The 25,588-nt window shown below is 36.0% G+C and overlaps 1 protein-coding gene across 13 annotated transcripts in view; it reads left to right on the top strand.

Annotated features, from left to right (window-relative positions):
- Positions 1–5,049: 5,049 nt before the first annotated feature.
- The window catches only part of CDK12 (cyclin dependent kinase 12), a 66,407-nt gene continuing 45,868 nt past the window's right edge, over positions 5,050–25,588 (top strand). For 12 of the 13 annotated variants that reach the window (XM_072938806.1, XM_072938804.1, XM_072938803.1 and 9 more), the window contains exons 1-6: positions 5,050–6,169; positions 10,119–11,003; positions 16,265–16,441; positions 17,249–17,388; positions 18,250–18,420; positions 21,147–21,336. In XM_072938806.1, the coding sequence (XP_072794907.1) occupies positions 5,121–6,169; positions 10,119–11,003; positions 16,265–16,441; positions 17,249–17,388; positions 18,250–18,420; positions 21,147–21,336 (2,612 nt within the window). In that variant the 5' untranslated portion in view covers positions 5,050–5,120. The remainder of the gene's footprint in view (positions 6,170–10,118; positions 11,004–16,264; positions 16,442–17,248; positions 17,389–18,249; positions 18,421–21,146; positions 21,337–25,588) is intronic. The other variant, XM_015247915.3, reaches the window with a different exon arrangement.

Raw genomic sequence — 25,588 nt, 5'->3', positions numbered from 1 at the left:
CCCAAAGGTGTTCACAGTTGTTTGTGTCCCTTTTTTGTAATCATAGTGAAAGGAAGCAGTTTAGCCCATACTCTACAAACCAGAAAGAGTTTGTAGTCATATCTCATGTATCAGTAAATCTTCACAAAGAGAAATTTGGAATAACGCTGAGAAGATTATGGCCACTGGAACTGAAGAACTAGGCTAAAATGCAAGTGTATTTTGTTCACTGGGTATATATTTCATTGGGTGAAAGTTCTGAGAATAATAAGGCTACTTTATTTTTTATGTTCTTTTTCCATACACATCCTCGAGAATAACTGCTGAGAAGATGGATTTTAACTAGTTTGCTGCAAGAATATTAAGCAATGTATTTCTATTGGCTCTCTAGTTTCAGACTTTCCCCTTATTTCAAAAATGATATGCAAACATCTTCCAAAGCCATTCCAGCAGGTAACTATAGTTCAGATGAGCAGACACAGCAGTGTAAATTTAATGAGAACAAATCTTTACAAATGTCTGGGAACGTGTTTATTGCCATAAAGCTATCTATAACCATGTTGTAAAGTTTAAATTTTACTTCTTGTCTATTCCTCTTACTCTCATTCCTTTGAGTCACTCTACACTGTGCTCTTGATGCAAGAATTGCCCCTCATTTCTGAATCCCCACTACCTAGCACTGTACCTGGGTGTAGTAGGCAAATCTTTTTACTGGGCCTAAAAAGCCTCGTGAAACCCAAACCTCAGCCTCAAACCTTCAATGTGGAGAAAATTCCGTCACTCCTTCCTCTCCCAAGGTCCTTTGAACAGGTCTTTTTAACTGCTGGGTGGACTTCCCCTCCCCCTCCCCCCTCCACTCCACTAAGGCCCTCTTATTCAGATCTCAATTTAAAAGTCTCTTGCCCTGAACTAGAGAAGCAAGCCTTCTCTAAACCCTGACTTGATCAGGTCCTATTATGTTATTTCAAACTTCTAACACCACTTTCACTATCAAAATTAATTAAGTACATAAAAATATATTTAATGCCTGTCTTCCCTGCTAAACTGAAATCCAGGAAGGCAGCTGCACTAGGTCTATTTCTTTTACTCCTGTGTAGTGATACTGCCTAGCCTAGCTCCTGACTTGTATCAGAGGCTCAATGCGTATTGTTGGGATAAATTGATAGATAAAATACAGAACACTCAGTTAAACTTGATTTTCAGAAAATCAACAGATTTCTTTTAGTAGAAGAGTATGCTCCAAATATTATATAATATAAAGCTAGCAACCGTACAGTTGATGAAGTACAGAGAGCATTTATGCAAGTGAGAATTTCCAAAGAGTCCATATTTAAAAAGCTTTTTCCTTTCCTCTGGTCAAACAAAGTGCTCTTCATTCAACAAACATCCACGAAGTCCTAATCCTTTTGTATTAGAAGCTGGTAATATAAACTTGAAAACAGAGCCCCAGCCCTTGATTTATTGTTCTTAAAATATGATTGGTCACTATAATTGTAAGCACTCCAGAATTTTTTGTTAATTTATTCTTATGCCCCAATATCACTGTTGGATATAGATGTACATTTCCTCATGGGCGCTCTCTGCAAATAAACGATAATGTCTGTACTAAGTGTAGCTAGGAAATGTTAAATCTTATAAAGCTTGAAAATTAACTAAACTTTACCAAATTTTGGTCACAGAATAGAATGAGAAGTTCTCATTTGAAAATACAAATGAAATGACATTGAAAAATTTGTATGCTAAAAATAAAGATATGAGAAACATGTCATTAAATGAGAAAAACATTAGAGGTACACATAAAAGTAATCTTCATACGTGGCAAGAAGGGGATGAGGGCAAATATTAAATGACCAAGCTTTGGGGGAGAGTTTAGAGGACTCTTTAAACCTAAAATCTAAATTAACAAACTGGATTTGGCAGTGGGGGAAGTTATTATGACTATAATTAAATATTTTTTTGTGTGTGTACAGCCTAAAGAGAAGCTTTCTGACTTGTTTTGGGGGGGGGGGCATTTACAGGGAAACTATAGTCATCTCCTGACTAATCACCTAGGGCTTCCCAGAGTTGCCCTGACTCCCTGCCCTGGGAGGTCATGCAAATAAAGCAAATCATGCAGTCCTGGAATTTCTGAGTTCAAAGTTTTTCTGTAGAGTTAAGCAACCCTTATTTTACAAAGGCATAGCTCTCATCAGTTGTTGGACTAATCCCAGCAGTTTACAGTCGATTTTGTATTTAAAAATTTAGACGCAATCTGAGATTTCCTAGAATAGAATTTTTCCCAGCTTTATTGAGATATACTTGACTTTAGAGTAGAATTTTATCCACCAAAAAGAGAAAGTGCAGTGCAACAGGAGTAACTGGTTTAGGATTAAAGAAAGCTGTCCCTGCTCCTAGCATTTACTACTAGCGTACATGTGCTCTGACTCCTGAGTGTCAGTTTCAGCCTTTAGTTGCATATAATAATATCCATCCTTTATATAACCCACTTTATCAGGTTATTTATTTGTTCAGCTGATACTTATTGATAGGCTTAAAAGAGTTCTGTGGAAAATTGAAATGTGCTGTAGAAATTATAAGATATAAAAATTCAGTAGAAAGCTCATTCAGTCATTCATTAGGGGTCTCTAGTCTGCCTCAATAGGCAACAAACAGATAAATTTCTGCTGTTGGAATGATGCTGGATTAATTTGGATGATGAATTTTATTCTTCAAGATTTTGTTTGACACATCATTGTAATTCATTCCCCACTTTTCCATTTTATTGTGGGTGTGGGTGCCTCATAGGTCAAAAACTTGATCTAATAGAAAAATAATAGATACAAAAAAATCATAATAATTTTGCTGAACTCATGCCAATGTTTAATAAGATGGGTCAGTCACTTCATCTAATTGGCCCATTAAGTCTCATGCCATCTGCCATCATGTCAGACACTGGAGAGACCTTTAATCCAGGCCTTCTGGCAGCAATGAAAATGAGGAGTTACCACACTTGAGTTCCAGTACTTAGTTCTATCCTCTTTCCTTTTTTTTTCTTGATAGTATTATTTTTGCTTCTATAGATGATTTAAAAGTTGTCATGAAAAACTTTGGTCTTTTTCGTCATGAAAAACTTGGTCTGTTTCATTTTTAATCAAGATGTATGGACTCAAACATTTAGGTGAAAAACTTTTTTGGGTACCCATGGGACCCAAAGCAACAAGAACATTTTCAGGGGGAGTTTTTTTTTTTTTTTAAGTTGAGGTACTGGGGATGGAACCCAGGGCCTCAGGCATGCTCTACCACTGAGCTATACCCACTCCATCTTCAGGGAGTGATTTTGAAAGTGATTTTTTCTGCCTTCATTCAGAATGTTTTCTGGCTCCTTATTTACTGGCTGATCTTCCCATCTTTGCATATTACAAATCTTATCCACTCTTCCTAGCCGAATTCGAAAGTCTCTTATAAACGCTTTCTCTTAACATTCCTAAACTCCTTTTCAATCTCCACACTGCTCTGTATCATTCTTACGACATTTACCACCTTTTATCTTGTGATATGAATATCTTGCCTATATCCTACTTGAGGCCCTCAAGTGGACACTGTTACACAGTAAAGAACCTTCAAGTCACAGATAAATATTTATTGATGAAAAGAATGAGGAAGCTTGGACAAGTCACTGATTCTTTATGACTTAGTCTCCTCACGAACATAATCTTATTTCAGAGTGAAGATGGAGTGTGTGCCAAGGAATTTCAAAAAAGAAAAAGTGAGAGGCAGTGTAAGGTACTTTTTCTTGCTCATGAATATTATGCTTTGCTTGTTCATGATTATAATCTTCTGTGTGAAGATAAAAGGCTAAATGATTCCAGAAGATCCTTGAGATGATCTCAAGAGGTGATGAGCTTTCAAGGTCTTAAGAGTTTAAGCAGAACGGAAAGAGTGCCACACAACGAAAGAGCTTGTATTTTAGGTTTTTTTTTCTTTATTTTGTTTTTGTTCTTCTCTTTTTGAGTTTGTACTTTAGTGTCAGACATGAATTTGAATCTTTGGCCCTTGATGCCCTAAATAAGTTCCTTAACGAAGTCTGAGTTTCCTTAGCTGTAAAAATAGGGATCAGGAAATCGTGTTCTGCAGGCAGCAAGAGAATTAGAGATAATGCACGTAGTATACGCTATGTAAGTGGGAAAGGTTGTTAGTATCTAGGGACTTTTGTTGAAATGTCTCCACATTAGCCCTTTGTCCTGTTGACCATATTTTCACCCAGGTAATTAAACTTGTTAAAAAGTATGGAAAAATTAGTTTGCGCCAGAGTTTGAGAATATATATTTGTTCAATGATCTATCAATAAAGTTTTAAATTAAAAAAATTCCTGTTAGCTCCGTTTCGATAAGGCTTTGCTCAAATGGGGAGCCAGGATCTTATCGCGAGAATCTGGCGTTTCTTGCTCGGGACCTGCTCTCGCGTTGTTTGAGCAAGCAGCGGCGAGAGGTGAAAGGGAAGCACAAGATACCGCGAGAATCCAGCAGATTCTTGCGATATTTCCTGGGATTACCCCCTCCCCCCCCCTTCTAAGTGCCGTTTCGGTTTAACCTAGTGTGTGACTGTGAGTCTGTGTGAGGGAGCGAGTGTGTGAGGTGTTGAGGTGAGGCGGAAGCTAGAAAAGGGGCTCCCTCAGGAGCGAGGGACAAAGGGGGCGTGAGGCACCTAGGCCGCGGGACCCCAGCGACAGGAAGCCGCCCCGAGCCGGGCTACCGGGTAGGGGAAGGGCCCGCGCAGTCCTCACAGGGCCCCGGAGCCGGAGTCGGCCCCTCAGCACCGGGCCGTTGGCTTCCTACTTCCTCGACCTCCCCGGCGCCTGGGCCTGGGGATTGTCTCGGCTGGGGGAGGAGGGGAAACTGACTTGAGCGGCTACCCGTTGTCTCGCAACTCCATTGCTGAGGAACTCTCATTTCTTCCCTGGCTCCTTCACCCCCCCCCCACCTCATGTAGGAGGGTGCTGAGGAGTCGGGAGGGAGGAGGAGCCTGGGCTACCGTCCCTTCCCTCCCCACCCCCTTGAAGGGGCGCTTTGGTAGGCGTGGGGTTGGGGTTGGGGGGGAGGGTGGGGGTGACTTTTTGGAGTGCTGGGGAACTTTTTCCCCTTTTTGAGGCCAGGGGTAAGGGAATGCCCAATCCAGAGAGACATGGGGGCAAGAAGGACGGGAGTGGAGGAGCTTCTGGAACTTTGCAGCCGTCATCGGGAGGTGGCAGCTCCAACAGCAGAGAGCGTCACCGCTTGGTGTCGAAGCACAAGCGGCATAAGTCCAAGCACTCCAAAGACATGGGCTTGGTGACCCCCGAAGCAGCACCTTTGGGTACAATTATCAAACCTTTGGTGGAGTATGATGACATTAGCTCTGATTCTGATACCTTCTCTGACGACATGGCCTTCAAACTAGACCGGAGGGAGAACGATGAACGTCGTGGAACTGATCGGAGTGACCGCCTGCACAAACATCGCCACCACCAGCACAGACGTTCCCGGGACTTACTAAAAACTAAACAGTCGGAAAAAGGAAAAAACCTGGAAGCCTCCAGCAAGTCGGGATCAATGAAGGACAGGATCTCAGGAAGTTCAAAGCGTTCCAATGAGGAGAATGATGACTATGGGAAGGCGCAGATATCCAAAAGTAGCAGCAACAAGGAGTCCAGATCATCCAAACTCCATAAGGAGAAGATCCGGAAAGAACGTGAGTTGAAGTCTGGGCATAAAGATCGGAGTAAAAGTCATCGGAAAAGGGAAACACCCAAAAGTTACAAAACAGTGGACAGCCCCAAACGGAGATCCAGGAGTCCCCACCGGAAATGGTCGGACAGCCCTAAGCAAGATGATAGCCCCTCAGGAGCTTCTTATGGCCAAGATTATGAGCTTAGTCCCCCAAGATCGCACACCTCTAGCAATTATGACTCCTACAAAAAGAGCCCTGGGAGTACCTCAAGAAGGCAGTCAATCAGCCCCCCTTACAAGGAGCCTTCGGCCTACCAGTCCAGCACCCGGTCACCCAGTCCCTACAGTAGACGACAGAGGTCGGTGAGTCCCTACAGCCGGCGACGTTCATCCAGCTATGAAAGGAGTGGCTCCTACAGTGGGAGATCCCCCAGTCCTTATGGCCGAAGGCGGTCCAGCAGCCCTTTCCTGAGCAAGCGGTCTCTGAGCCGGAGTCCGCTCCCCAGGTGAGCTATTTGACTGACAATCTTTTATTTCTTAAGATGGGTTATGGAACTGGCAATTAGACCTGTTACCATTTTCTTAAAGCCTCAAGTACTCGTGATTGACTAGAACACTTTGCTATTGGTTAGTCATCATGTAGGTGAGTCTGGTCTCCTCTTAACCCAGAATTCCAGAAGTGGAGAGTTCATGTGCCTAAAACTTGATAAAGGTAGGTACTTCCAGTGGTAGAATCTTCCTTTGTAAGTTCTTGTGTGAGAAAAATCATAGGCTTCTGCTTACTGAGTATGTAGAGTTGATATACACCCTGGTTCCCAGAGCTTATCTGGCTATTTTCATTGCTTTGTCTTAAATTTTTGAAACTCACCTTGGTATTAATGCTTTAAACTTACTTCATTCGACCTGATTGGAGATGTAAGAAATTACAAATTTTAGTTTGCATTATCTCAAGGCTATTTGCGTAAGTCATCTGCCATTTGTGCTGACCACTGAGTCTCCCAAACCTGTAAGTTTATTTCCTAATTGACAATTTCTTAATAACTTAAAAAAGACTCCTTTCACCTGATGTATCTAGTGGAAATCCAACTCATTAGTTCTTTTTCCTTTTGATGGTATAGCCTAGCAGAAATTGGTTCCAAGGATAGTTTGATTTGCTTTACAGCATCACCATTGACCTATCTTGTGACCATGGGCAATTTTCAAAATCTTTCTCTTAAAAAATGGTAATATACCTTTACCGTGATATTTTTGTGAGACAGACATGTTAGTTTTAAATGTAATTGTTGGAGTCAATTGTCTACTGAAAATTGTTCTTGTTCCTAGGTGATGAGATGTACTTCCCTCTTTGTAGACTCACCATTTTCCACAAAAGCAGAACATGGGCTTTGGAGTTATGTCTAAGTAGAATCCTAATCTTGCTTCGTGACCTTTGGCAAATAATTTAATTTCTCCATGCCTGAGTCTCTTTATGTGTAAAATGGGAATAATAACTACCTACTTCTAGAGTTGTTGTAAGGATTAATTAGTTAGTAAATGTAAAATGCATGGCACAGTGCCTGTTACCTGGGACCAGTCAGTAAATTCTGTCTATGAATGAGGAAAATGTTGTTGAACACTAGTAGAGAAATTATGCTAATTTGAAAAATCCATGCATGTCTTTTACATGTCAGTGTGAGTAGTTTTGTTGACTTAAATTATTCATAAACTAGTTTGAATTCATCAAGCTGCAAGAGTTCCTAGCTGTCAGAGTCTGAAGTTCTTAGTTTTTTTCTCTCCATTTTATTCAATTTTTCAAACACAGAAGAGTTGAACGAATGGTAGTGAGGACCCATTTATGTACCACCTAGATTCTGCAGTTAATATTTGCTATATATTTTATCTACTCTGTCCATCTCTCTCCGTCAAGGCATCTTTTCATTTGTTTTGATTTACCTCAAAGTTGCAGACATCAGTAGACTTTATGAGAAACAGTTTAGCATGTATTCCATTAGCTAGAGTTCACTTTTTTTTTGGAGGGATGATGGGTAATATTTATATACAGTGAAATGTATGTCTTAAGTGTACCATTTGTAAGAGTGTTTAGTTTTTTTTTTTTTTAAGGAAGCCTAAGAATTATTCTCAGAATATTTGTTTTCTTGAAGGAGTAGTTTCATTAAGGCTGTTCAGAGAATTTTTATTTTAATGAGGTTTGGGAATACAGAATTGCATTGAGGCTAAAACACTAAAAGGAGTTTCAGTCAAAATTGCAGCTTTGCAGTGATTCCTTTTGAATTCATATCTTGAGTTCTCTCTTCCTATGCTCACTTAATTGAAACTAGTGCAGTAATGGTAAAAATAAATCAAGATAGAATTGGAGACACAGTAAGATAGTATAGGACAGAAATATAAACCCTACATAATAATCCTGTAGTCACATGCACATTTTTAGTTGGCTTGCAGATAGCATTATATGTTTGTATGTGTGCATTATGTACTTTTTCTCATTCGCTGAAATTCCAAACAATAAATACAGAAATTTCTTTAAGAGTCAGAGTAGAGAACATACAGATCCCTTTGATGGTATTCTCTGTTTTCCTTGAGACAGTCAAAATTAAACAAGAGATACCATTTCAAAAGACTGAAAATGGATTGGCAGAAATACAAGGTCTTTGCATCCACCAAATTTGTAGTGATTAACAGCAGCAGTTTCTTTTCAAATGGCTGGAACCTAACATAATTCAAGGAAAAAATATATTTGTTTTTTAAGACAAATGTTTTTATTGTTGCCTACATTTGCATATTTGTTGTCCCCATTCCCCCCTTTTTTCCTTGAAAACTGGATCTGAACCTCAAATGTAACATTTGTATAACTAAAAATACCTTAAGTATATGGCCATCCAAATGTCCTATTAACAGTACGCTTCTGTTCAGAAATTGAAAGATTTATAGCAGAGTTCCTTAGGAAGATTTAGTCATGCTGAAAAGATGAAAGAAACAGTGGTTTGTAGAGCATGGTCTCTGACATTACCTAGTGTTTTCCTGAGATAGAGATGTTGGTTTTATCCAGCCTGTAATTCAATCACGGAAAATTTGTTTCGGGCAATTATTTATAAGAGAAATATTAGTTTTCTTAAGGGTAAGTGGGTAATTGGTAAATCCACTTAACTAACTTTAGTGTTTTATATCCTGATGTTCATATGTATGTTATTTTGAGTACTCTGATGCCAAAGATGACTTTATATTTTAACTAGCTTTTTGAAGGCAAATTTCCAAAAAGCATTATAGGTTTAAGAAAAATAACATCATGTGAGTTGTTTCCCTTACCATGTATCTGCTGTTTGTTTTGAAACGTTTTGAGAATCACATCAGTCTTACCAATGATCAAAGATAAAGGGGGATACTGAAGGTGTGGAATGGGAGCAGTTTGTTTTAGACTACTGGGCAAATTATGTTTTATGTCCCATCACATTTTTTGTGCTAATGTTTTTTTTTTTTCCCCTAAAATTGAGGCCTGAGCATGTTAGGCTTTATTAAAAAGCAAAACGAATGAGGGTTTGGGTTTCAATTTAGAATAATCTGCCTTATAGATTCCTGGATTTTACTTCCCAGTCCTTCCTTAATAACAAAGAAAATAAATTGAACATACAATAATACCTTGCTTTATGAGTTCTTAAAAAGTTGATTGGAAATTATTTTATATTGGTAAGTACCAGAAGCCATCATAGTTTTGAGAATTTCTACTAAATTATTTTGGTAAGACAGTTTCTCTAGTTTATCTAGTTTATAATCCTAACTCTTGTGTCTTGAGGGTTTGTTTAATAGGCACAACTTAGTTATAAACTGAGGATACGAAGAACAAAATTCTTTACTGGGATTTGTCAAATAGCGAGTTCTAAAAAATTAGGTTTTGGTGAAGCATGCTAGTTACTTTTAACTTCCTAATTGGTATAACCCACCTTTAGCATTAAGTATGACTTTTTAAAATTATGTTTTCACTTTATCAAATATTTAAACCAAAAATCTAAAGGTAATCATGAATATGAGTATTTTCCAACATGAAAAAAAAATATGCATCCATCTTCCTTCAGAGAATAAGTAGTGGATGATTTTTTAGTGTTATATGATTGAAATATGTTGCCATGCAGGAGTTATTTCTTTCTAATCTATTAAGTAAAAAACAATTTTAAATTTACAGAAAAATTATAAAGATCAAAGAACTATTTTATGTCCCCCATTCAGTTTTCCCTGTTATTAACATCTTACATTTGTTACATGGTACATTTGTTATGATTAATGAACCAATATTGATGTATTGTTATTATAATTTGATGGTACCTAATCTGTTTTTAAAATTGCTTAATTACTCAAAGTGGGTCTTTTTTAAGTTACAGTTCTCCATAGTTTGTTTAACTAATCTGTTTTCTTCCATGTTGCTGTAGTCTATCCATTTTAAACTGCTTTTATTTTTTTTTCCAGTAGAAAATCCATGAAGTCTAGAAGTAGAAGTCCCACATATTCAAGACACTCATCTTCTCATAGTAAAAAGAAGAGATCCGGGTCACGCAGTCGACATTCCAGTATCTCACCTGTCAGGCTTCCATTGAACTCCAGTTTGGGAGCTGAACTCAGTAGGAAAAAGAAGGAAAGAGCAGCTGCTGCTGCTGCAGCAAAAATGGATGGAAAGGAATCCAAGGGGTCACCTATATTTTTGCCTAGAAAAGAGAACAGTTCAGTAGAGGCTAAGGATTCAGGCTTGGAGTCTAAAAAGTTACCCAGAGGTGTAAAATTGGAAAAATCTGCCCCAGATACTGAAATGGTGAATGTAACACATCTTAACACAGAGGTCAAAAATTCTTTAGATACAGGGAAAGTAAAGTTGGATGAGAACTCCGAGAAGCATCCTGTTCTTAAGGATTTGAAAGTACAGGGAACAAGAGACTGTAAACCAATAGCACTGAAAGAGGAGATTGTTCCTCCAAAAGAGACAGAGACATCAGAAAAGGAGACCCTTCCACCTCTCCCCACAGTTACTTCTCCACCTCCTTTACCAACTACTTCCCCTCCACCTCAGACACCCCCCTTGCCGCCTTTGCCTCCACTACCAGCTATTCCACAGCAACCACCTCTGCCTCCTCCCCAACCAGCATTTGGTCAGGTTCTTGCTTCTAGTACTTCAACTTTGCCCCCTTCTACTCATCCAAGGACATCTACTCTGTCCTCTCAGGCAAATTCTCAGCCCCCTGTACAGGTTTCTGTGAAGACTCAAGTATCTGTAACAGCTGCTATTCCACACTTAAAAACTTCAACGTTGCCTCCTCTGCCCCTCCCACCCTTATTACCAGAAGATGATGACATGGATAGGTAAGTCACGTCGTTAACTGGAAAAATTTAACTCTCTTGATCTAAGTGTAATGTATTTTCTGTTCTCAAACTTCGTCAAAATTGCTCTAATGCATGGCTGTTGAGCATGCTGTTATGAATAGGAAATGCCTCTGATGTTTGGTTTTCAGTGGAAAAGTCCTTATGTGTGACATTACTAAGAAAAGAGAATTACAATTTGAGGGCCAGTAACCTTTTTCTCATAGGTGTATTTACTGATAATTTTGATTCAGATTTTAAAAAATCAAGGGTTTTCTCCGTAAATTTTTGTATTGAAAAATTTAACATTAAATAGCTGTAGAAAAATCAAAAGATTATAATTAACACTCTTATACTCTTCACTTAGATTCACCAGTTGTTAAATTTTTGCCACATTTGTTTTAACTGTAGATGTCATGACACTTCTGAATACTTTATGTGCCTCTCCTAACAAGAACATTTTCCTATATAATCACAACTTTATCACCCTAAAAAAACTACCATTCATTTAATAATATAACTAGCATATCAATAATAATAATAATATTAAATATCCTCAGTATTCCCAAAAATGTCTTTTACAGCTGTTTTTTTGTTTCCCCTCCTGATCAGGAAAAGTGCTGCTTTAAAAAAAATTTAATTATCCTGTAAGAAGCAAAAGGACAATATGTAGAATCTTTGCTAATTAGAATATAAATTCACAATAGGGTGATGGGAAAAGCTCTAATTTTAATGAGTCCTCTGAGTATTGAGAACTGACATGATTATGAAGCATGAATCTGATTTCATGGGAGGCATTAAGAAATATATTTGTTTAATTTCTTGGTAGGGCTATCTAGGCAAGTACCACCAAACAAATATGATTTAGCAGTGACATATGCCATGACAGTCTTTGTGTTACTGTTTTTTCTGTGAAGACCCTGCCCTCTTGTTCTCTGGGATATGAGTTTCATTTTTTGCAACAAACTTTCACTGTAAACATAAAAATAAGTACGTGGATCTTGCATCCCAGACCAATTCCAAGCCTCCATTACTTTCCAAGTGACATCAGTAGTTTGAATGGTGATACATTTCAGCCCTTTAGGTCTATATTTTTCAGACTACCCTCTGTGCCTTTTAAGAAGGTGCAAGTATAAGCAGTGAGAGGAGAGATTATGTAAAAGAATGGCTTCATTTTTATTCATAATGGTAAATCTGATTTTAGAGAAAAATTCCACATGCTGTTTCTAATGTTAATAGGTATGTATGAATTCTGCCACATCCTGAGAACTACAAAGGAGAAGAACAGAACCTGAAATTTATGTAGAAAAATTTGTTTGAGGTACACAGTATACTTCTCATAGATACAAGCTATGTATTTTTAAAGTTTTTGTTGGAAAAGAAAGTAGTTGAGTATCACGCAAAGGAAACATAAGCCACTATCTATCCACAGGAACCTTGTTTAAATACTAGTTTATGTAGTGGCTAGAACAGTATCAGCATGGATAAGAATCTTCGTTTTGGGAAGTTTACTTGGGTAACCAAATAGCTGTTGGACCTACCTACCATGTGTCAGCATGCAGATTTCCAGAGGTGAAACAATATTGATGGAGGGCATATAGGGATTTCTATCTTTCACACTGGGGATAAAGGATAAAGTAAGACCATTCAGTGCTTATTTGCGTATGTGTGGCTATCTTTAAGAATGTATAAGAAAGAGAATGAAGTGAGAAAAACTTTGTTATGTATCAATTCTGATTCCAGAAGTATGACTATTTAGTAGTCCAATATAATTATATTTTAATATATCATTAATACCAGTTTTCCACATACAGCATAAGTAAATTATTAAAGGTAGAAAAATGGAAGTGAAGATTTCTTCCACTATCGATTTTATTTTTTCACTATGTACTAATTTAAAATTCAAGATTTTTTTTGTTTTTGTCTTTATTTGGTGCCACCCTATCCATGTCCTAGCTGTACTTATCTTTCACATGAAAAATAATTTAATAATTTTATGTAAGAAAACTTTTTAGGAAGAAATCTGAAAGTTGTACATGGGACTCATATTCCTCTCTATATCTTTCATGTGAGGCTGCAGCAATTTAAATTTTAACAATATAACTTATACATCTTTTTATTGCCTACAGTGCTTTGAACATAGAACACAGAATGCAATCATTAGATGTTGATTATTTGAATAAGTAAAACTGCTGAAGGAGCCAGGATCAGGGCTTGTGTGAAATGACACCAGGCATGTAGTTAGAAATCATTTGGCATATTCATGGCATAAAGCTTATATTATAGGATTTGTCCTTTTGGGAAAACAATGAAACTTTTCTTTCAAACATATATATTGGGCAAGAGTATTAACCCACGTATCAAATGTAGGAGTAAATTTAACTAATAGTATTGAAAAAATCTTTCTGATTCATGGCCTGTAATTCTTAGTTTCAAGAAGCAAAGGCTAAAAAAAAAAATAAATAAAAAATAAAAAGTAAAGGCTGCTGGACATCCACTTTGATAGAACATTCTTTGTGAACACAGCTATTCATGGTGATCTGTTGCTTTTAAGGAGATCATCTGTGTACACTTCTTTAAATTTTTAATTAACTACATAGGGTTTTTTGAATCTTCATTTTTTTTTTTTTGATATCCTTGTTCATTTGGAGTTTATCAGACTTCAGTAGAGTCTACATTGTTCTTTTTTTGTTTTGGTTTGTTTTTTCTCCTAACAGAGGCACTGGGGATTGAACCCAGAACCTTGTATAGGTCAAGCATGTGCTCTACCACTGAGCTATACTCCCTACCCCCAAGTCTACATTATTCTTAAAGGCTATATTTTTAAAGTACTGTGCTCTTGTACTAAGGAAAAGACCTGTGTAAACATTCGGATTTTGCTAATAGAATGCTTGTTTTCTATTGGAATGCTTATAGAATATTTTTAATGTATTCAACTCAAATTTTTAATAGAAGTTTATAGAAATAAATCACTTTTTAAAACTGCTTTAAGGGGAAGGAGATAAATGATCATATTTAGTTAACTTTAAATTTTGAAATTTCAAAGAGTTAATTTTATTTTTGAATAGTTCAGATGTAAATTCATACTCTTTAACAAAAAAGACTTTTTATTAGAAGTGTTTACATTGTACCCACAGATTAAATCCCATTATCATAAATTCCAAGCGACTATCCAGGTTCTAAAATTTGAACAGTCATGGAGCTTGGCAACCTTTTTAAAAAAAATTATACGCAAGTATTATGGAATCTTCTCACCATATGTGAACCCATCTACAGGTATAAATGGAGAACCAGGAAATACTGATAATGATCAGCACTGATACTGACTCAATGTTGAGTATCTGTTTCCCTATATTAGGCCCTCTCTGTATCTACCACATGTCCTCAGAACTATGTAGAGTTGTATTTTAGTGAGTGCCCTACCCTAAAGGCTAAAGACCATAATGTTGTTAAGCATTGCAGTTTTATTTTATTTATTCCAGGAGTTTTGGTATATTTGGAATTTGTTGAAACAGGGTTTATTTATTTATTTACTCATTCATTCATTCATTTTTGAAACAGGATTTGACCTATTTAACTTGTGTGCCCTGAAGAGGTAGTATGTATCCTATCAAACAGTCATTCTTTCTTGAAATAAACATGCTAAAAATTTTTCAGAAGCAATGTACATTTTCACAGTAGTAAACAATATTTGAAACCATAAAGTAAATTTTGGAGAAGACAAAACCTAAATATAAAACAGACTGAACTTACATGAAATGATGGTGAAAGAATTCAGATAATTTAATTCTAGTGACACCAAGAAGTAATCTGTTTCTGAATCATGAGGAATTTAAATTTATGAAGAATATTTTGACATTAGTAGTTGAAAAATTAGGCATTTTCTTTCCCTGAATGTCTTAAAACTTGGGGAAATTTAAAAAATTTATGTTGTATCTTGACTCAAGAGTTTTCTGGTAAGAGGCTTTGTCCCCAGGGTAGAAAAATATTAGTGCAAATTAAAATAATGTTGTGTGTTTATCTCTATCAGTAATTTAATAGAAACTTTCAGATAATCGTTTTGTACTCTGTTGACTATCCCAGTTCTGGTTGATATGGTACAAACTAGATTCTGTTGTTCTGTCTGATGTAAGAGATTAAAATGATGAAAGTTGGTAGGAAGTAGTAGCTTTTGAGATTGTTTCACACACAAAGGGCAGCAGTATGCTTTAAAAAGATTCATTGCAAGAGATAGATCTGTTCTTTATGGTTCTGTGGAAGTATTCATGAAAGAACATAAATTTTTTTATAGCCACTTATCAAAAAAATAGAAGAGATTCCTACTGTGCTTAGGGTTCTGAGACTTTTTAACCTTCTGATACTATGATGAAATACAGGACTATCTAACATGGTTTTATTTGTAGGCATGAATTAGTATGCTGTACTCTCTTTTTTGAGGACGTGCATGGCACAGAATCCTTCCTTTACTCATAAACAGAAGTGGTTAAAAAATTAGATCTGAAAACTGAATTTTCTGATCTATTCCAGAAAAGCCATCCTTCTGTTTCTCCCACTGATTATTATAATTTGTTGATTATTGTGAGAGGCCTTCTGCTACCAGTGCTTTGATGATTCTGAAATAGTCTCTTGGACTTTCTCCTTAGATTTTTAGTTTGAGGGTTATTTATCCATTTTGGCTGGTCAGATATGGTTGCCTTTTGCTTCCAAACCAATGGAATAAGTTAGTGTATTTTTCAATAATTTTAATTTCCAGCTTAGCTGTATTTCTTACAAAACACTTTAAAATACTATTGCTTTTTCTAGGTTCTCTCCACATCTGTAGCAATATAGTAGTATTACATTGTTGGGCTTTCGATCATTATTTAAATCTTTGCTGGTTAAAATATAGAGTAGGTTTGGTGCCTCCATGAGTTGGAGTGGTGCTTTGCAAATTTAAGATAATTACTTCTTGCATTATTTCATCTCAATAAAAATCCAAATAGAGTTTTAGGAAGGACATTTAAGAAAGAGTTTGTTAAAGGATCTACAAATAGTATCCCCAATGTTTTATTAGTTTTTTCAATATACTATAGATTTCTTTTTGCAAAATCCAGGTGTCTTTAATTGTGATAAACTTTGTTTCTTTACGTTGTATTACTGGTTTTTTTCCCTAAAAAGTAAAATCTTTGCATTCTTTTAATGGCCAGACATTATAATCTTTGAAGTTTTATTTGCATATTGTTTAAATAATTGTGATCTTTTTCTTTTCTTCCTCTATTGTTTAGCCCAAAAGAAACTCTACCTTCAAAACCTGTAAAGAAAGAGAAGGAACAAAGGCCACGTCACCTACTCACAGACCTCCCTCTCCCTCCAGAGCTCCCTGGTGGGGATCCATCTCCCCCAGACTCTCCTGAACCAAAGGCAATCACACCACCTCAGCAACCATATAAAAAGAGACCAAAGTGAGTTTTTGGAGGGACCAATCCTTAATTACAGTTTTCTTCCTTACCATTGGGCCTAAATCTCAGACTTCTGCAACCTATACCAGTAGGATCAAAGATTGGGCCTAATGTATATCTTATTTTATTTTAGTGAATAAAAGCCTTTCATCTGCACCCACAGATATCTTGCTGTGTTTTTTAGAAAAGCAGTAATTCCCCAAATCCAAGTATACCATAAACATTGATCCCATTGTATCTTTTGAGTCTATAACTAAGAGTATTAAAGAAAGGAAAAAAACCTTTCATTCAGAGTGTGTCAACTGTGTACACGTTAATGAAAAATTAGTAGATGTGAGATTCTTTTCCCCCTAAACTATATAAGTTGCCATGCCACAAAAGAAGTAGAATCTGTGTTTGATCTTCTGATTGTTAGCATTCTTCTTTTAGTAATAAAAATAGTTGCCATTTATTGAGCACACAGTGTTGCCAAAGTTTTATGTTTTACTTTCATAGTAACTCTATGATGTAGGGATTGTTTTCCCATCTATAGTTGAGGAAGCCAGTGCTCGATAGAGGTCAGAAAGTAAGCAGCAAATCTATTATTATTTGATGTCTTCCTGAAGCATAAAAAAAAATCTATCCTAGCCATTGTGAGAACTGTTTAGACTATTTTCATATCATTTGATTCCTGCCTTTTTAATAAAGAAATTGATAAAAGACTCAGGAGCCAGAGGAAATCATCATAAAATAATTCTGTTTTGTTCTTTGAATATACTTAATTAAAAAAATTTTTTGTTTATTTTTACTTTTATTTTGCCTTTTTTTTAGAATTTGTTGTCCTCGTTATGGAGAAAGGAGACAAACAGAAAGCGACTGGGGGAAACGCTGTGTGGACAAGTTTGACATTATTGGGATTATTGGAGAAGGAACCTATGGCCAAGTATATAAAGCCAAGGATAAAGACACAGGTAAATATTGCTACAAAATTCTATATGTCAGAAGGTTAAAAATTTAGCAATACTGATGTCTCAAGTAAATTTAGCAGAAGTAAATTTTGAGTTCTAATTTGGTCTCCAAGAGTTACTAAATAGACTAAAATTTTCCAAAAGAGTAGTAGTAGTATTACTGTGTAAAAACCTTCCTCCTTCTTGTTGTCCATTATAAATGTTTTCTATTAAGCTTGCTGGGAATTTAAGAGAGGGTAAAAATACAATCTGTAAGTTGCTTTTTGTTTGGTAAAGGGTTAGTCATTTGTGATAAAATGAAGCAGATGAGTTATTGGTATATTTTAATAATACAAAATTTTTCGGCCTTACTGAATATTAAATTTTAAATTCTTTAAAAAAAAATCAAAGGTAAGAAAGGGAATATGGGGATTTTTTTTAAATGATATAAAAATATCTGGCATATAGCATTAAAGTAGTCATTAAATTTGTCTTTCATATAACACAGGGAACTAAGTTCAATACATTGTAATAGCCTATAATGAAAAAGAATATGAAAAGGATATATATATGTATGTGTATGTATAACTGAATCACCTTTCTGTACACCAGAAATTCCTGCAAGATGGTAAATCGACTATACTTAATTTAAAAAAATTTAGATATAAATAAATCTGTCTTTCTGAGCAAGAACATATATTGGCTGGGTGATGGCCAAAAAATGCTAATTGAAGCAGGGAGGATATAGCTCAGTGGTAGAGTGTGTGCTTAGCATGCACAAGGTCCTGGGTTCAATCCCCAGTACCTTCATGAAAATAAATAAACCTAATTACCACCCCCTCAAATGCCGATTGATAATATAACAGTTTGAATTTGTTGTGACAGGAGAGCTAGTGGCCCTGAAGAAGGTGAGACTAGACAACGAGAAAGAGGGCTTCCCAATCACAGCCATTCGTGAAATCAAAATCCTTCGTCAGCTAATCCACCGAAGTGTTGTTAACATGAAGGAAATTGTCACAGATAAACAGGATGCCCTGGATTTCAAGAAAGACAAAGGTAGTAGCAAAGAATCATGTTTCTACAGTGTAGATTGGCACATCTTATTTTCCTTTCTTAGCTTGTTTACCTGTTTGCATTTTTTAACAGGTTGTACAAATGTCCAGCTTCTTTCCTTAATCCATACCATAATTAAGGTGTTAACAGAGTGCTCTTCTGCTGAACAGTGCTTATTTTATAAAATGTGCATTCTTCATCAGTCTATTCTTATACTTTTAGAAATCACTGTTACAGCAGACCCTAATTTTAATGATTAACAACTAATAAGGCCAACACATAAACAATGTAAGATTCTCCTCCGACCAATATTTTGACGGTTTCTTTCACAAGTTAGAATAAAAATAATGGAAATTAGAACCCAGATTTGTCAGTTATTCTCATTTTTACATCATTCCTTCATTTATATGCATCCATATATTTACAGTTTTGTACTCATACAGTTTAGAATCCGAAGCAGGTATTTCTAAGAATAATCTTCTTCAGGTCATTTAGTAGTTTGTTTTCCTGGATTTGTAACTTTTGTCTCTGTTTGGGGGATAAATTATTCGTTGTTTCCATACTTACGTTTGAAGTAGTCTATATATGACATCCAGTCTACTTTTATTGAAATAAATCTGAAGGTTTAAAGATGGGCAACTGTGAAGAGATGGCATCTGTGAATACACACTGGGATGTTGAGAGAATATGATTGGAATACATAAAATTAGGAAGGTAATGGATAAAGTTAAGCTGGACTTCTTTAAAGAACCTCAAAAGCCTCAAAGATGTTAGCACTAGGGAAGTAGTACCTTTTGAGTTTGTAAAAGTAGTTTTAAAGAAAATAAAAGGAAATTATGTTTATGTAACTATTTAGATTAATTTATGAGCTTTAGATGAGAATAGATTTAAGTATACCAGGTGTATTTCTGAATGTGTTTTTAAATTTTTTCTGATTATAGATAACTGTACAGTGTGTAGTTAGTTTCTATAAGGATGCACAAGAAAATATTAATTGGTTGCTTCTGGAGAGGGGCATGCTTTCATCCATGCCATTCTATACTTTTTAAATAATTTAGCAGGTACTGTTTAAGTTCTTTTTTTTTTAAACTCATAAAATAATGAATGAATGGATGTGATGCATGCCCATTGTGGAAAAATTAAAAATACAGAAGAGTAAGAAAAAGAAAATGTCAATCACTTCTCTCCCACTCCTTCCCAGTATACCACCATCCATAAAAAATCACTATTGTATTAGAGCTTTGGCATATTTCTTTCTAGTACTGTATGTATGTATTGTATTTATTTTAATATAACTGAGAGCAAGGCATATTTAGTGTTTCATAACTTGTCATAAGCAATTTCCCATATCATTAACATGTTTTAATGACTGTGCATAAAAATAGATGAATCCAAGTTTATTTCACCTGTCCTTATTGAGCAGTTGCCAGTTTTAAAAAAAAAATAGCACCGCCTTGAGCATCTTTGTACATAAATTTTTGCATTTTGATTGATTTCTTAATATAGTTTCCTAGAAGTAGAATTATTAAGTCAAAGGAATTTTCATATTAAATGTTAGATTGTTTTTTAGAAAGAAAATAATTTATGTCCCACCAGTGAGTGCCCATCTCACTTGATCCTCCCTATCGTTGAGTTAATTTTTTTAAAGATTGTCATCTTATCTGTTAGGTGAAGTATGAATGCTATCATTATTTTGGATTGCATTCTACATTCTGAGTTTTTCCTCATGTTTATCAGTTTTACTTAATTTTCTCTTTTTTGAGTTATCCCTTTGTGTCTTTTGTCTACTCATCTTTTGCAGTTTTAGTGTTTTATTAAGTTGTATGAAGTCTTAGCTAAAGCTAAGATATTCCTTTACTGCAGTGCTTACATTTTAGGACCTCTTTAAACATCATACGGATCCACTCTTCAAAAACATACATTTAAAATGTTGCATACGCATATGTTTAAAATGTTGTATGTTATTTCAGAGAGCTCAGAGAGTCCTTGAAGTCCCCTTAGATTAAGAATCCTTGATTTTGTGCTACTGAGAGAAGAATTCTAGACTGGATAAATCATTGTCTAACTAGGTCTAGTATTTCTTATATTGTAATATTTGCCTCTATCATGCACCTTGCCTAAAGTCAAAAGATATTGTGGATTTCAAAACTTTCATAATTCTTTTAGCCTTTTATCTGCTTTTAAATTGAGGGAATTAGATGCTTCATCTTTCTTTCAATTCTTAAATATTAATAAATTTCATTAGTAATTTATACTGAATATACCCTTGGCATATTATGTGAGTGCTGTTTACTAGGGTAAAGACTTCTACAAAAGAAGTCTTTGAAAATATGTAACAAATGGGCATGGTTGTGTGTTACAAATAAAACTTTATTTACAGCAATAGACAGCAGACTACATTCGGCGCAAGGGTCTGTAATTTGCCAATGGACTTAGATCATGAAAGACTGGTTATACAACCTAATTGGGGCAGTTGTCCCCCTCAAGAAGTAAGTAGTCAGAGTGCTGGACTATGAGTCAGAAGATTAATTCAAATAGTAGTTCTGTTATTTATTATTAGAATGGGCAAGTTTTTCAACTGCTTGAATTTCAGTTTCTTCATGTATAAAATAAAGTGTTTTTTTTCCAGAGAGTTTGTGGTCAATTCCAAAATTATATTAAAATTTGAGTCATTGTCATTTCAGCATCCTTTTTCTTTTGTTTTTAATTTTTTCTTTCATCTTACATAGGTGCCTTTTACCTTGTTTTTGAGTATATGGACCATGACTTAATGGGACTGTTGGAATCTGGTTTGGTGCACTTTTCTGAGGACCATATCAAGTCATTCATGAAACAGCTAATGGAAGGATTGGATTACTGTCACAAAAAGAATTTCCTGCATCGGGATATTAAGTGTTCTAACATTCTGCTGAACAACAGGTAACATAGTAACCATATGAGGTTAAACATTTTCTCCCTCTTTTCTGACCTCTTTAGTTTCAGCTAGTTAATTGGGGTTATTGGTAGACCCAGTAATGTAGTTTTTTGCATTTACGTGCACCTGATGTCTGTACCTTAGGAATAACTTGTGACAGGGGGTACTCTGATCAGCAGAGTCTTCAGACTCAGTATTGGTAAGGAACTAACAGAGACAGGATTGTAAAGGTTTTTTTAATTGCAGGCATTTTTAGGGAATCACTTATGTCCTACAGGAATGTTTAGAGAGCTTTTGCCATAGTTAGTAAATAACACTTTTGTGGTCCTATGCAGATTCAAATGCACATTGAGTTCTTAATGAAATTCTCCATTGTTTAGTGGGGAGAAACATACCTGCTCTTTTAGCCCCTCTTAAGACTTTCTCAGTTATTGAATTGCAGACTAAACAGGTATAGTTGGTGACTGACCTTTCTGCCCAGCACTTACTTCCGGGTTTTAATGGTGTAGATGACAGACAGGAATTTGGTGAAGAATGATGTTAATTCTTCAGAAGTTTGTATCATCTAGTTTCTCTCTGACTATTTGCCTAACTTGCATTGGTGATAGCCATTGTGTTAAACACACTAGTCTTTGGTAGTAGCCAAACCTAATTGAGGAATAAGAAGCAAGTCTGGTACCACTGAAATAATAAGGCCAGTGTTTGGTTCTTTAGGTGATTGGGCTGTTTACAGCCATCTTTGTCTGATGCACCCATTGTTTTAAACATTTCTGTTCAGTTCTATTTAACAGACGTCTAGATCAGAATATGGAATGATTGTGACATATTTTCTGTCTTTGTGGGGTGGGATGACCAACTCTACAGGACTGTCCTGGTTTTAGCACAAAAAATCCCATATGGGGTGATTGGTCCCTGGAGAGTTCAGAGTTTAGTAGAGAAGCTAAACAAATAAATTGCTCAATTCAATAAACATTTATTAAGCTTTTTGTTCCCTTGAATTTAGGAGCATCTGGGAATGTGCAATCTTTTTTTTTAATTATTTTATTTTATTTGGGGCAAGGCAGGGAGGCAATTAGATTCATTTATTTATTTATTTTTAGAGGAGGTAGTAGGGAACCCGGGACCTCATGCATACTAAGCATACACTCTACCACTTGGGCTATCCCCCCTGGGAATGTGCAATCTTGAGGAATGTATAGGAACTTATCACAAAGACTGACAAAAGAGGGTTACATTTCTAGGCAAAAGAGATTGCATGGACAAAAGCACATAAATGTGAAAATAACATAGCATGTTATGTCTGGAAAACTGTAAACAAGTCAGTATTGCTAGGGCAAGAAGAGTGAAGCACCTAATGGCAAGAGATGACACTGGACAGTTGCAAGGAGCCAATTTAAAGATCTTGTATATCTCACTAAGGAGCTTAAACTTTATCTACAGATGACGGCCATTTAAAGGTGCTGGTTTTGTTAATTTTTTGTTTTTAAATGATACAATTAATTTGTTATTTCAAATTATATATGTATATATATTTGTACTTAAATACCTTTATGAGATAATACATGATATGAAAAGATTCCTTTCTGTCACTATCTCTTTGACCCACAATTCTCATTAAAGCTGGACTTGGTTAATCTATGTCCACAGTAATAATGCTCCAAGGACTTAGTAATGATGGCTATCATCTTGCAGCTTTCTGGACTGTAGTATTAATATACTTTCCTGTTTTCCTTTTGCTCCTCTATCAGGGTATGTCTCAGGCCAGGGAATAACTACAGCCCTGCTTGGTATCCTTTCGGATGGGTCAGGCCCCTCTCTGTCCCTGACTTCCCATATTCAGCAAGTTGATGAGGTTCTAGACTAACCTTAATTTCTTTCTCAGGTTGCTAAGTAGGATGCAAGAGTCTCATGGTCTAGTCTAATCCACCCAGCCTCTGCTCTTGTCCATTTAGTTCTGTTTACACAGAGACTTCTTGGTGAGATGGCCTAGAGAGAATGGTAAGGAGTCCTCAGCCAGACAACGAAGAGAAAGCAGTTAATGAGAGGGAGGAGAGCAGGGTGGGGCTCCATGATGTTCATTATATCTTAATGACACAAGTAGAAATGAGGCCAGATCATTGTAGATAGAGGAGAGAGACAATTAATCTTCTGTTTTAGAAAAGTCACTCTAAATGGGCGCTATATGGGGTATAGATTGGAAGCAGGGAGACCTATAAAGAATACCGTAAGAAATGGTCAGTTCTTGAACTTATCAAGGCATTGCAAGTAGAGATGGACAGGGTGGACTTGATAAGTCAATAGACTTTGGTGAGTGAATGAATGGTGGGGAATGTATAAAAGTACTTTGAGGTAACTTACAGATATCTGACTTGAGAACTATCTAAATAGGTGGCACAATGGTCAATGTAGGGAATACAGAAGGAAGAGCAGGCTGGGTGGGAAGAAGAGTAAATTTCTTTTGCATATGTCTGTTGTGTAGCCAGGGTAGTGATATCAAATAGGCATATGGTCACATGGGAGTTCGAAGCTAGCAATGTAGATTCAGGAGTTATGGATCATAGAAAAGATGTGAGAAAATAGAATCTGAGGGAATGGTCAAACAGGAAGGAAATAAGGAAATACCATGAATGCAAATGGGCAGGTTTAAGAAATGAGTGGTCATAGGTGTCAGATGATGCAAATATATTTTAAGACCCAAGGATAGAATCTGAAAATTAAAAGGTCAGTGGTGACAGTGTAGGGTGAATGGGTGCGTAGCACTGTTAATGGCAAGGTGATTGTAGGTGTCACTTTAATTCTTTGTTTTTATTAATTTTTTTATTATGGATGCAGAGGTTTGAGCATGTTTAAATTCTAAGGGAAATAGGGAGGTAAAGATTCAGGAAAGAACCAAAGTGATTTAAAGCAACAAGTTTCTAGAGGAGATGGGGTTAAGGCCACAGGTAGTAGTACTGATTATCCTTGAACAGGAAAAGAGATTGACACACTTTTTCGGTAATTGAAGGGAAAGAAGAAAGATTATAGGTGCAAATAAGTTTATAGGTAGAAGAATGTCAAATAGCTCCCACCTGATGGCTTCTTTTGTTTCCAACACAGGTCATTTACTGAGAGCGAGAGGGGAGGGGATGGATTAGGAAATATGCTAGGTGCTGGTGATGTTTAGTTCTAGCCTGATTTTCCATGACCATATATCTATTGCCATTTTAACTTTCAGTCCTACCATGGTGGGACTTGCCTTGAGTCTTGGGATCAATGTAAGGATGCCAAGAAATTTGAGGAACCCTTTTTGTCTCAATATAGGGCTCAAGTCAGCTATTCCTTTCTTTTTTGCTTTTCTCAGAATTTGCTTATAAATTGAACTTAAAATGTAATAAGGTGTGGTACAAATGGGTAAGTTACCTGTAATCTTTACTAGGAACTATAAGGGTTGATTTAATGTAAAATCTTGTTGCTAATAGTTGCCTTGTTTTTAAAATTCTGTCCCATTGCTCAGACTTTGAGGAGCACTTCCTAAAATAGCCTTTTTTTCCGTCTGTCTTACTTTTCTGCTTAATCTGAGCTATCTAGGCACATGAGATATCCCTAGTCCCTTAAAAAAGGTAAACTGACTTTTCATTCCCTAGGAGGTAACGTACGCTGTAAATGTGAATGAATAGGCTAAAAATTTAGATAAATGTGATTAATCCAAAATAATTAAAAATGTTTTTTAAATAGTTACCCAACATTTTTTGTGTTGCATTTTTTTTTTGAAATATTGCTTGACATCACTGTCACAGACAAAATACTTAAGAGTGAAACATGGATGTGATCCCTTTAAGGGAATGGTTCTCAAAGTGTGGGTCTCAGATCAACAGCATTGGTATCACCTGTGAGCTTGTTAGAACTAAAAATTCATGGACCATGACCTACTAAATCAGCTTCTCTGGGAATGGGGCCCAGGAAATGTTTAATACGTTTTTTCAGGTGATTTTTGTTTCATATTAAAGTTTGAAAACCCCTGTAAGGTCATAATTCTGTGTCTTTATGGTGTGGGAAGTGATGGCAGCATGCTGGTAGAAGGGGCCTCATTCATCATAAAAATTGTTTGGTCAGATTAAAGATTATTCTGTTTGGAAAAATCTGTTATAGCCATAGTATTGTGGCAGTTTACTGTCTATTATGAAAAATGTCAAGTTATAAGGAAAAATTGAGACACTAATGTAATTAATAATGCATATACAATTAACATTTTACTGTATTTGTGTCCTTTTTATTTTT

Source organism: Vicugna pacos, chromosome 16, assembly GCF_048564905.1.
Source record: "Vicugna pacos chromosome 16, VicPac4, whole genome shotgun sequence".
In the NCBI taxonomy this organism is placed as follows: domain Eukaryota; kingdom Metazoa; phylum Chordata; class Mammalia; order Artiodactyla; family Camelidae; genus Vicugna; species Vicugna pacos.
The sequence above is the reverse complement of the archived record's forward strand: the minus strand, read 5'-3'. Positions and strand labels throughout refer to the sequence as shown.